General features: G+C 37.1%; 1 protein-coding gene across 3 annotated transcripts in view; it reads right to left on the minus strand.

Moving 5' to 3' along the window:
- Positions 1-12123, minus strand: part of lrp4 (low density lipoprotein receptor-related protein 4) — a 136610-nt gene extending 124487 nt beyond the window's left edge. For all 3 annotated transcript variants that reach the window (XM_088333855.1, XM_088333854.1, XM_088333857.1), the window contains exon 1: positions 11828-12123. In XM_088333855.1, the coding sequence (XP_088189981.1) occupies positions 11828-11888 (61 nt within the window). In that variant the 5' untranslated portion in view covers positions 11889-12123. The remainder of the gene's footprint in view (positions 1-11827) is intronic.
- Between the last annotated feature and the right edge of the window lie 730 nt (positions 12124-12853).

Here is a 12853-nt window from a genome sequence, read left to right on the forward strand (position 1 = left end):
GGAAAATGCAACAAAACAGTAAAAAGCTAAAAAATGTAATGAATTAAAAACATAAAAGAAAAAAATGAAACCATTGAGCAAAAGAAAAAAGGCAAGTAAACAAAGGAAAAAGGGGAAAAATCAAGGCAAAAAAGCAGAAAAAATACATTTTTGGAGGTGTCTTTGCTCTTGTGTTGCATTTAGATCATTTGGAAACATATCAAGTCAATCTTTTTGCCAACATTGTACTTCCACTATAAGTGGATAAAAAGTTAGTTCTGTATTGTGCAACACAACTAAATTAATCCACAAAATGTTAGTGTTGTATCACATAAGTGTTTTAATTTTTTTGAACGGAAATCACATGTCCTTGTTGTTGTTAACACTACGGACGTCTGGGCCGTGAAACTGCACGTGACTAGAACCAATTGGATTACTAATATACATGAACAAGAAAAAAAAAATGAAAGGACTAGTCCAAAAATTGCAATCGGTTTACTCACAGTCAGACTAAGACCTTAACCGGTTTTCCGTGTGCGTTTACACCTCTTTACATTATTGGTAAAGTGGCAGCAATCAGTTCCCAATCAGATTATTGGCCTACATGTAAATGTACCCAGTAAATCACAAGCTAGTGCACTTCCAAAAGATGCCAAATTGGCAGTTGAAGAGACCTGTCTGTCTTTGGGGGTATTTATAGACGGACCTATCCCCCGATCCATTTTTGTCTCGAGTGAGGTAGGACAAAGCAAGCTGCACTGGCATCACATGCAGTATATTTAGAATTTGAAATCAGTGTGTTTTTTTAGAAGAATACAACCTACTTGCCTATTATCGGTAAATCCTACAAGAGGACAAAAGCCAGAGAGGCAACAGGTCTTCTGTGGCCGCAACTAACAAGCCTGCTCTGCCCTACAATCCCATTTGTTCATAAGGGAAATGTAAATGTATCCATTACAAAAGGAGTGTAGTAATAAGCTCAAACAGCTGGCTAGTGGATAACAGGGCAATGCAGACATGTTGGAGGCTATTCTGAGCTTCAAACACATTGGGCAAATATTTACAATAGCAGAATGGTATGAGTTTTATTTTTGTCACACATAAGCACAGTTGTTTTATTAAGATAGGTCGGTTTCACAAGACAAGGCTTGTAGTAAATTTGCTTATTTTTATGACAACTGCATGATTATCTTTTGAAAGAAGCAAACCAAGGTTGTTTTTCTTCATCTGAATATTTCCAAATGTGAATATGCAGCATTGTTTTATTCAAACCTGAATGCAGCATGTGCAAAGCTGGGATAACACTGAATACATGTAAGGTTCAGTTCAGTATATATAAGGAACATTCCCTAACTTCGGTTTACAGTCAAGTCGTCACACCAACAGACCGCGATTTGGTTGATTATCGCTAAAGAATCATTTATATGGACTCTTATTAAACAATTCATGCTCAATGTTGAAACACTTAATGAAATCCCACAGAACAAACTGTAAAAAAAAGTATAGCTAAGCTGTAGTAGTGGGCGGCGCTATGCACAAAGTGCAGGCCCTGCTTCTTCCCCTTGCCCAATGCTGTCGGCACCAAAGTTAAATATCCTCATTGGCCGTATTTTGTGACATTTTTACAAAATAACTTTGGTCGGACCTTGTTTTGAAACCAATTATTTAGGACAAAAAAAGACAGTTAAAATAAACCTCAACCCTCTTAAGTAATTGGGGGAGGGAGACAAATTTTAAGTTGTATGTTTATATTGATATGGGACACAGGCTCTGGTATTTTTTTCATGCATTTTATCAACTGATTCAATGTCAGACAGTGAAATAAAAACGTGCTAAAAATTAGCTTTTGTCAAGAGAGCAGGTTGGGCAGTTTTGTTGAATTTTATCTTAGTATATTGTGTGGCTCGCTCAAAAACAAATAAATAAATAAAATTAAAACATATCACATTGTTTGATTATTAAACAATGCATTTGCAAATCATGGTGGAAAATAAGTATCTGGTCAATACCAAAAGTTATCCTCAATAATTTGTACCCTTTTTTGGCAATAACAGGGTCCAAATGTCTTCTGAAACTCTTCACAACCTTTTAACACACTGTTGCTGATATATTGGACCATTCCTTCATGCAGATCTCCTTCAGAGCAGTGATGTTTTAGGGCTGTCATTGGGAAACACTGACTTTCAACTCTTTCCACAGATTTTCACTGGGGTTGAGATCTGGAGACTGGCTGGACCACTCCAGGACATTGAAATTATTCTTACGAAGCTAATCCTTTGTTGACCTGGCTGTGTGCTTGTGATCATTGTCATGCTGAAAGATTCAGCCACGTCTGATCATAAATTACCTTGCTAATGGAAGATTTCAACTCAAAATCTCTCAATACATGCCCCCATTCCTTCTTTCCTTTACACAGATCAGACATCCTGGTCTTTTTCATAAAAACATCCTCAAAGTAAGATGTTTCCACTCCCATGCTCAGCAGTGGGCATGTGTTCTACGGATGTTTTTCAGTATTATTTCTCCTACAAACAGGAGAATGTGTGTTTCTACCTAAAAATTCATTTTTTTTTTTTTCATCTGACCGTAACACATTCTACCAATCCTCTTCTGGATCATCCAAATGCTCCCAAGCAAAACTGCAGACGGGCCTGGAAATATCCCAGCTTTAGCAGGGGGACATGTCTGGCAGTGCAGGATTTGAGTCCCTGGCAGTGCATTGTGTTGTATTACTCAGAGTAGCCTTTGTAACTGTGGTCCCAACTCTCGGCAGGGCATTCACTAGGTCCCCCTGTGCGGTTCTGGGATTTTTGTTTATTAGGAAGCCACGGGGTGAGATCTCGCATGGAGCCAAAAATAAAAGGAGATTATCCTTGGTCTTGTATGTTTTCCATTTTCTAATAGCTGCCACGGTTCAAACAATCAAACAATGTGATTTTCTGTTTTATTTCCCACATTCTGTCTCTCGTGATTGAGGTTTACCCATGTTGACAATTACAGGCCTCTCTAATCTTTCCAAGTAGGAGAACTTGCACAATTGGTGGTGGACTAAATACTAATTTGCTCCGCTGTATGTATGGTTGAAAGTAAACCAGGGATTGCAAAACTTGTAATAGAAAAAAAGCCTCTTTAACAAGTCTTCAAAGTCAAATGTTCAAAAATCAATCCCCAATTGAAGCTTTTTCCAGTCAAGTCAAAGCAGAGCTTTAGAATTAGGTTACTATGGATCGGTGCACACGGGTGTCCTTCAAAATGCCTCTGCGTCCCTGCCCACCCCCCTTCTCTGGTTGTGCTCAGACAGTGAGTCTCCAACACTGCTTATCAGTCTGTCCTTTACAGCAGCCCCCTGCCGGGACAGAAAAGCAGAGTTTATTACAGCCTGCAAATATCTGCCACCCCCGAGGAACTCAACTACACACTACAAGGCTGATAAATCTACAAATGCCTTTTGATACCTGAACAACAAACTGATCTGCATCATTTATGTCACACCCTGGCATATTGTTAAAATACAAACGAATGCTGCTAAGTCATTACCTAAGGTTAGTATTTTATTTAAAAAAAAATCTACAATCCAAAAGTTATGTATTTTGTTTGTCATACTGGTAAATGGCCCGAACAATTCCCTCAATGCCCGGAGCGATCTCAAACGGCTTTGAAAGAGGCTTTTAACCAACTTTGGAAATCAATACATCACTTAGCAGTGATTTAGAATGGGGTTTCTAAACATTTTAATTTTTGAATAATATATTGAATACTAAAATAAAATTAAAATTAAAATAAATTCACATTTCAAAAAGGTTATTGATTTAATAATTGCAATTAAAATGTTTACATTTTAGGCCCTTGTCTTAGAATGTGTCAGCAAAAGTGCGAATAATGTATGTAGTATTTAAAGACCTTAAAATCATTGGCTTTACAAACTTTTGATTGGTAAATGATATGGAAAAACACCCACACATGTCCAATTTCAGATATATATTTTTTTTTTATTTACCAAAGTGTGACTGATGAGCATGTGGTAGAGAGTAAAATATTATATTTTGAATTAACACAATCGTTGGGCTTCTATTATGGAGGACTAGCGAAATTAAAGAATAATTAATAATTGGAAGCTAAAATTCTGAGAATTATGACCATTCGTTATCCAAATGGTTTCTCAATGATAAATCAAGTGTAAAAGATTTTGCAGAGTAATTTAATTTTCATTTGTTGCACAGCTTATCTTTAATGCATGTTCAATAAAAAGTCGTTTTGAAATTCCAGGGGTTAGAAAACATTTCTAAAAATTCGTCATGTGTTTGAGTCATCTTAAAATCTGTTTTTAGACAGTCAAATTGAATAAAATTGCCAAAAGGATACTATAAATAGCTTAATAGAAGTAATGTTTCATGAATGTTAATCGTGTTATAGATTTCAGTTTTTCATTTTGAGATCTACTTTCCTTGATAACTGTAGTTAAAATTTTATTCGAATGTTTTTTTTCTACACTATGGTGTCCAGCAGAGTAACTTTTACCGAAAAACAATACACATAGTGTGAGTTAAAGATCACGAGGACATTGCGGTTGCCTAAAACACTATTGAATTTGGGAGGACAATGTATAACCTGGAACGCTTTTTGGAACTCTTTCGGGAAGAAAAACAATAACACAGCGGCTGTGGCTGTCTGCCAAACCCATAGAAAGTCAACTGGATTGTGACATCACAGCGTTTTGTACAAAACTCCTACTACTCCTTATATAGATTCTAAGATCAAAAGTGGCAATTTTGCATGCAATAAGTACATATACGCAGAAAGTAGACAAATAATATGAAAACATGCCATTTTATTTAAATTTTGAATCCACACCAGCAAAATTAGTACAGTAATAATATAAGATCCTGGGTTGCTCACTGCCCAGTCTGGAGGACATTGACAGTTTGATTTAAACCATGGCAGAGCAATCAACATTATACAAGACTCTTGTCACCCCGGCCCCCACCTCCTTGCTACACTCTGGTAGGTGTTACAGGTCCCTTAAGAAAAAGGACCGATAAACTCAGGGACAGTTTATTCCCCAGGTCCATCACCAACCTGAACAAGCACTCAAAACTAAAAATATATATCTTGCAACTTATTTGAGAATTTTTTGTTGTTGCTGCTAAGTATTTTGTTGCTGCTAAATGGCATGCAAATTACCATTATGATAAACTATTCCCTCATTAAAAAATGATTATAACTTGGGCAAGTCTTTAAGCACTACTTTGTAAATCGGTTGACTATTCATCCCAATAGCCTTTTATCTTATTTTTCTCCATTAGGTCTTAACATGTTTACCCTAATCTTGTTGCATACACATAATGTTACATAACGATGATAACGATTCAATTCTATGCAATTTAGCAGATAATGCCTTTAAAAACAATGGTGAAATGTTATCCAAGAAGTCTTGTAAATCAATCCAAAACCTGAAATTGCACATGTGTAGTTGTTGGGTAGCTACCTGTGGGAACAGTAGGTTTCCAAAAGTTTACTTTGATTTCTGCTTGTGTGCTCCTAAATCTGAGGTCAGTGGCACATATCATCACAATGAACATAATTGATATTGGCCTGCGGGCTATGGCATCGTGTTCTGAAATCTGACACCACCCTAAAGAGAGCTCGAAGGTCCTTTGCAAAGGAACTTGGCCATCCAGTGCGAGCAAGCTATGTGATTTATAGGAAGGTAGGGGGAACATGAGCGCAGGAATGTAGATGGGGGTGTGCAGTTTTAAATGTGACATTTATCCATGAGAATATTGAGTGTGTGTGCGTAGCGGGCTGGATTTAAATAATCATAGGTTACTTCCATTGCTACCTTGGGGGTGCAATTGCATCCCTTTAAATGGGCCAAACAGAGCACTAGGGGGGTATCAGGTGTCGTACTCTGATGTGAAAGCAAAAGCGTGCCTCACACAAAACGAATCAAGCAAAAAGTGTACATGCTTTTCCACCTCCAACCTGATATCCACATTATAGCCAGGAGAACTGTTGTATACTATCCAAATTAAAACCGGTAAAAACATTTAAATAAATTTCTACTAATAAGATCCGTGGTATCCAATCCAAAATGAGTTAACAAATATACATGCTTTGTCATTTTATTGTCAGATTTTTAAAATAATCATTTTTTTTCCATGTTGGTAAAAGACATTGCAATCAGTAACATTCCTCGATAAGCATTATTGGATTCAAACATAGCAAAAATTCTGTGTTTTTGCACTTTCGATCAATCGGACACCAATATTGCAGACCAAAAATTACATAAGGTATAGTCGGATTACAAACAGTAAAAATATTGCACCCCAGAGGACTATCTGATACATCTTATCCAATCCAAAAATCAGTTAAAAAAAATATAAGTTATTTTCCACGACGATGTCGCAGCCTCCAATGTTGTCCGATACAGGTCATCCCATCCAAAAGTGATAAAAAAATATACATGCTTTTCCACTTTTGATCGGACACAGATATTACAAACCGTAGTATTGTCCAATACGATATCAGATTTAAAATCAGTAAAATATAAATGCTTTTCCATTTTCTTGCACGATACCAACATTGCACCCGAGAGGACTCTCAGATACATGTGATTTGATCCAAAATCAGTAAAACATTATACATGCTTTTCCACTTTCGATACAATTTAGACATTGCAGCCTGTAATGTAATTTTATAGGATCTAAAAGCAGTAAAAGATGTGAATGCTTACCAACTTTTCACTGGACAAAAACATTGCAGCCTGAAATATTGTCTGATACAGATAGAATCAGATTCAAAGCATAAAATATACATTTTTTTTAAGTGTTTTTATTTTTTTTTTGCACAATGCTGTTAAGGATGGCACCATCAACCACACAATTTTAAACATGCTCCTCTCAAATAAGAGACCAACAAGACCAAAATGAAAACCTAATTCTGTCCAATAAACAGATGTGTTGATCACCTTCTCTCTAGGTACCACATCTAGGTCAGGCATCAGAAACATATGCTTTGTGAGCCAGGTGTTGCTCTCTTGAGGATTGTACCTGGCTCAGAGACCTAATTTAAGCCATTTAGTTACAATACCAGATTTCCATCGCTCACGGCAAGGGCACTGTAGCTCAGTAGTAGGATTTGGACCAACAGCACCAAGGAGGAAAGAAAGCACACTTGCACACGCTCCCAAAAAATAGTAGAATCATTCTAAATTGGGATCTGTGAAAAGATAAACAGTCAAATAGAGAAGCGTGCTTAATAAGTTTAGTTGCATGGCAGCGCAATTTATAATATGTTACTCAGGGGTGGCATTTCACTGCCTTCATTTAGCAGAGTGTTTATTAGCTCAGCGGTATACGCCGAAGCCTTCATAATTGAAGTGTTGAAACTAATGAAGAATTGACCCACCTCAGGCTCCATGAGCCCCTAAAGAGGTTCAGAATCAACAAAAAACTCTGGCATTGGAAGGTAAATGTTTCATACGGTATAGTCATTTTCTGCCAGAAAAACAGGTCGTGATTTATCGACATCCTGCAAACGTACGTTTTCCAGCTCAAATAAAATATGGTTTGCCGAGTGGAATCTGGACAAAAATCAACTTGTGGCTAGCAGTAAATCTGCCAGTCTTTTACAAGCAGGCATCAACTTTGCAATGCCAGTTAATGCCAACCGAACAACTTTGGGGGCACTTAATCTAATAGGCTGCTGGAGCCATTTTGCAAAACAAAGCCATAAATCCACATTGAAGGCTTGCTGGTAAGGCCAAGATACATCTGCAAGTTCTATAAAACAAAGACCACCATTGAATAAGTGGTGCTAATGTTTGGCCCTTGTTGCAGATGAATGGTAAGGGAACGATCAATGGCATCATCTGATTTGGAGAAGAGATAAATGCAGAGCAGGATTGTAGAATTAATATAATCCAACCCAATCATCATAATCCGCTTCTTACTACCCAACGTGCCAGTGACATGATAGTGAAATCCTTTCGCACTCTCTACTTCATTTTCACAATCATTCCAATGAATGGAAGCCAATGTACTGAAAAGCTTACAATTGTTATGAAGCTGTTATGACTTAAAGGAACAAGTATGATTGACCACTAAATGTTACTGCATTGTGTAGTGCAACGAAAAATGAGTGCTAAAAAGGACATGGAAGAATTCCAACTACAAAGACTCCAAGTGACCCAACCACCACATTCGTCTCATTTTTTTTGGCACCTTTTACAAGATTTTTTGGGAGCGTTCGGGTAGCTGAAACAGCAAGATGTCGGACAATTATGTCAGCTTCCTGTAGATGAGCCTTGTTATGTAAAATAAATACAAAAAAAATGTTTCATAATAGTACATGTATTGTTGGATATTTTTCTATTAATTTTTTTTCTCACTACCAAAAGACACAAAAAAATACACACTATCCCTTTAATGGGCAACAGAAAGTAATTTACAATTTGCTAAAAAATAAGATACTTTTTTGACAAGTAGCAAGGTCTACATTTCACTTGATAATACATCAATAAAACATAAAAAGGTCAAATTAAATAAAGCACAGACAAACACAGGTTTCAGATCTAGGGATGGTGTAAATGTGGCCTGTGCAGTCATTTGAGACATTTTGTGATTAAGGGCTATATAAATAAATGTGACCTGACTTGAATATTATGCGATGACACCGTCATAAAAAAAATCAACAATACTGGGGAAAAAATAATAATTATTGAATAAAAAATAACAGTGCTTTTGTGCAAATGGACAACTGGCATTTCTTGCACAGCCGGAAAATAAAATCTAAATTTTATTCGTCAGCCTGGATGGCTACAATTGCAATAGATTCTAAACCAGGGGGCTCCGACCTTTTTTGAACGGAGAACTACTTCTTGTTACTAATTAGCGCATTAGGGCACCCACTTCGATATGCATTTTCAAAATAATACCTTATGGCATTACCGTGTGCTTACTATGTTATTATCAGATAATTTTTGGTCAACTAGACACGGTCAACTACAAAATAAAAAAAAATAACTAGAAAATCACTGAAACTTTTTTCAGAACAGGTCCGAGGGCTGTCCTTAGGGGGCATCCTTGTGCCCACGAGCACTACGTTGTGTGTGTTTTTGCATTCAAACCCATGCCTAATTGGTAATGTACATATTTCAAATGTAGCTTACTTGTATAGTTTAATGTCAACATGCCCTAAAAATAAAAGACACATCTTTCATGTTTGCCTGCGAGTTCAATTACACTTGATGAAAGGGGGGGAAAAAACTGTACGTGGGGGGTAATTTGGCTTGGTCAGTGAGAAACAAAAGGTTGAAATAATCACATTGTCCCAGAGCGCATTATTAAATTGAAAACTCTGCTCTCCAATTTGCTATTAGTCAAACTGAACCAATTACTGCGAGGCCACTCAACATATCTTGGAAGGCAGACCTCACACAAAATCACACAAAAACACACAAACATGAGTTATGCATTGGTGGCTCATTTCCAATACGATGGATCTGTCTTGAAATGCCAACACTGCCACTTCTATTTGTGAATCAATGGTTTGCTTTTCATTTGAGGACAATGGATAGAAGAAAGTCAGATTTTAATATTTATTTCCAGCAGGATTGTTAGATTCATTTTTTGCACTTATAACGACGTAAATATTTCTATCTATTTACCAATGACAAGACAACACAAGATTAAACATAAACAGTCCAGCAGTTGTAATTGTTTTGTGACGGATGCGCTTTATCATCAAAACAAGCAGACGATAAATTCATATTAACTGAGATCTGATGTGATGACTAACACACCACACCGATTGGAGGACAAAACCGGAGGTGGCTTTTGTTTTCAATTGGATATTGAATCTTTGCGGTTGACATTTTGATGAGAGTCTTATGGTGACATTTAGCAGCAGGAACAATGGCTGCAGTCCCCATTTGAAGTCCAAGTAGCCAATTAAAGGTGTGATTTTTCGCTTTCCGACGTGGTGTGTTTTTAAGGTCGTGTCAGAGGGCACGGTGTGCACGAGTGCATATGAGCGTCCGTGTGTCAATATGTGACGCAAAGCCCGTTGTGGGAGCTTAAGAATAGCTTCCGTAGGGTCTGTACATTCCAGCGGCTGTTCTGACATGTTGTAAATACAAGGTGTTAGAGAAAACAGGGGGAGGGGGTGGCGGAAAGTTATCACTGCTACAAAAACAGCAGTGGATGGGGAGAGGGTAGAATCCACAAATTCAGCACCTAAGGTTTGAAATAATGATACATTTCAAAGACAATTGTCATGTCAATTTCAAGATCAAATGGTTATATTCCCATATCGTCTAGGCATAGCAGAAAAAAAACAATGCTTACACATCTCAAAAGCCTTCATTTAAACTCCTCCAGTGAAAAGAAGTCATTAAATAAGGATACATAGGCATGTTTACAGAGACAAAAATCACATACTGCAATGTGTTAATGGAACACACGGAGAGTACATGCCAGGTGTCCTATACGTCTTGTCTACTTCCGATATTATACAGATATCACAAGCCTATGTGCCAAATGGCTTGCCATTTAAAGTTCCTCGTAAACCCATAATGTCAACAAACCTGTCAAGAGTAGTTAATGGTGCAATAGAGTATATTGAAAAATATAAATGTTTCACCCCTTCACAGATTTTGGCTATCAAGGGTTTTTTTTTGGTAACGTAACTCCCGCGATAAACGGTAGTATATGTGAAAAAAAATCTAAATATTTTGCTTTTTAAGACAAAGAGGTTGCAGATTCTTGATCAAGCTTCTCAATACAAGAGAAGGAGCGTAAACAAGAATGGATCTACTATTTTTGAGCACTAATTGGAGATTTTGTATCAAATCTTGTATATTTTGGTAATGTCATTCCGGACCGATTACTAATACAGAAGACCCCCGGGATACGGCGTCCATGCCTAATGATGTTTTCACTTTACTGTGTGAAATACTATGCTTTTTCGGCTCTTCTTTACAACAGTTTTGCTATTATACAACTTCAATAACAAATTATTTTGTATGCCCAAATACGTATAAAATGAAAACTTGCATGCGTATGACGAGTTATGTCACTAACATGCTTGTCTGCTAATTGTTGACATCATAATTCTCTTTTTTCAATCAGTTTAGACCCGAGTGCTTTGCAAAAACTTACAAGACTGTATTTTTGTGTCGTATTTTGTCGCTTCCTGAATGGATACACAAAAACAATAACAATAGAATCAAATAGGAAATAAATAGAGGGCTCACAAACCGCTACTTTAGCCGAGTGGCAGGGCCTTAACCAATAGACATTCCGAAATATTAAAAAATAAGGTGGTTATAACCAGGTAATCTTCGAAGGTCATGACATTCTGCAGCCACTCCCGAACTCCACTGCACCAGCTCATGTCACGTTCCATCAAAGTAAAATAAAATTGCATTACTATTATGACAATTATATGCACTTATATTAAACCTAAATTGTACTCAATTTACAAAGTTTTGTTGTTTTATGCAAATATTACATGTCAATATCTACTTCAGAACTGATTAATGTCGTATCTTGGGGGTCTACCGTGTCAATATTGAATAGGGAAACAGTTAATTCCAAAAATGCACAATAAGGCAAATAAATGTCAAGTCTCCATGCGTTTCTGAACACTTTGCAGACAAGTTATTTCATGTCGTTAGTCTGTAATAATCAAACAGGTTTTAGAATAGGGGATGAGCCTTTACGTGAGCTAAGGTGTTAAGGGAAACCGCCAGTGTCCCCTCAGAAACCAACCATCCTGTAGACCTGTACCCCTTAGACCCTCAACTCATTTATCGCACATTTTTCATTTTTATCAAACGTCTTCCTACCTGGACTCAAGCTGAGCAGCAAAGTTGTGAGGCCAAGCCATAGCCCCGCGGCCGGCGGCATATCTCGGACCGGGCAAGTCTTGCTCTTCCTGGGCTTTCCCTTGCGACGTCTTCTTGCTCCTCACTCAAATCAACTTGGCAGGGAAAAAAACACCTTCCGGCATTTCACGTTATTCTAATGGCATCGCTGGAGTTGTTGTATCTTCTTTACTCAAATTTACCACCTTAGGGTTTAAGAGGCAGAAAAATAAGGATTTAAAAGTTAACTTTTGGACGACTAATAATCACTGTCGGTCTCCAGCATGTTCTGTTGGACTCGCTCTGGCTGGAGCTACCATAAAAACGCTTTGGACCGTACCAAAGTGAGCAAGAAAGGGGAGAAACGAAGGAACCTTTTGTGGCACATTTTGTCACGCACAGAGGATGTATTGAAGTATATACAGCCTATTGTAGTATACGGAATTATTTGTCAAAACAAAATAAACACAAAGCTCTTTTGTAAATGTGTACATTCACTAAGTTACCAGTATTTTATTTTCACAAAAGAAGTGGAACAGTCCCCGCTCTCGTCAGCGCTTTGGGTGTTTTTTTAATCGTAAATAGATGACCTCAAACTAAATAATAGTGACGAATCATACCAATTATTTGTTTTATTCCGTTCAAATTGTTTGATAATTTTGTCAGCTTTGTACTTGTACGATAAACTAATTGATCATTTAATTGATGAATGAAACCTTGTAAGCAAGCACAAGGTGCGAAAATAAACATTCTTTAAACAATTAAAGGTTGGGTACCCCATCTGAACTTGAATTTTCATAAGATGTGATTCTTTTTTTTTAATACATACTTGGTAAGGTTGCAACAAACAAGTATTATTAAATGTGTTTTATCATAAGCATTATATGGATTAATAGTTGACACCTATTTTTATTATTTTTTCATGCTTAGGACTTAACCAAAGCGGCCAGAAAGGGGAAGGGACAAGATTAATTTTTGAGGCAAATTTTGTCACGCACCAGATATATA

This window comes from Urocampus carinirostris, chromosome 4 (assembly GCF_059441175.1).
Source record: "Urocampus carinirostris isolate Australia breed hairy pipefish chromosome 4, RoL_Ucar_1.0, whole genome shotgun sequence".
Lineage (NCBI taxonomy): Eukaryota > Metazoa > Chordata > Actinopteri > Syngnathiformes > Syngnathidae > Urocampus > Urocampus carinirostris.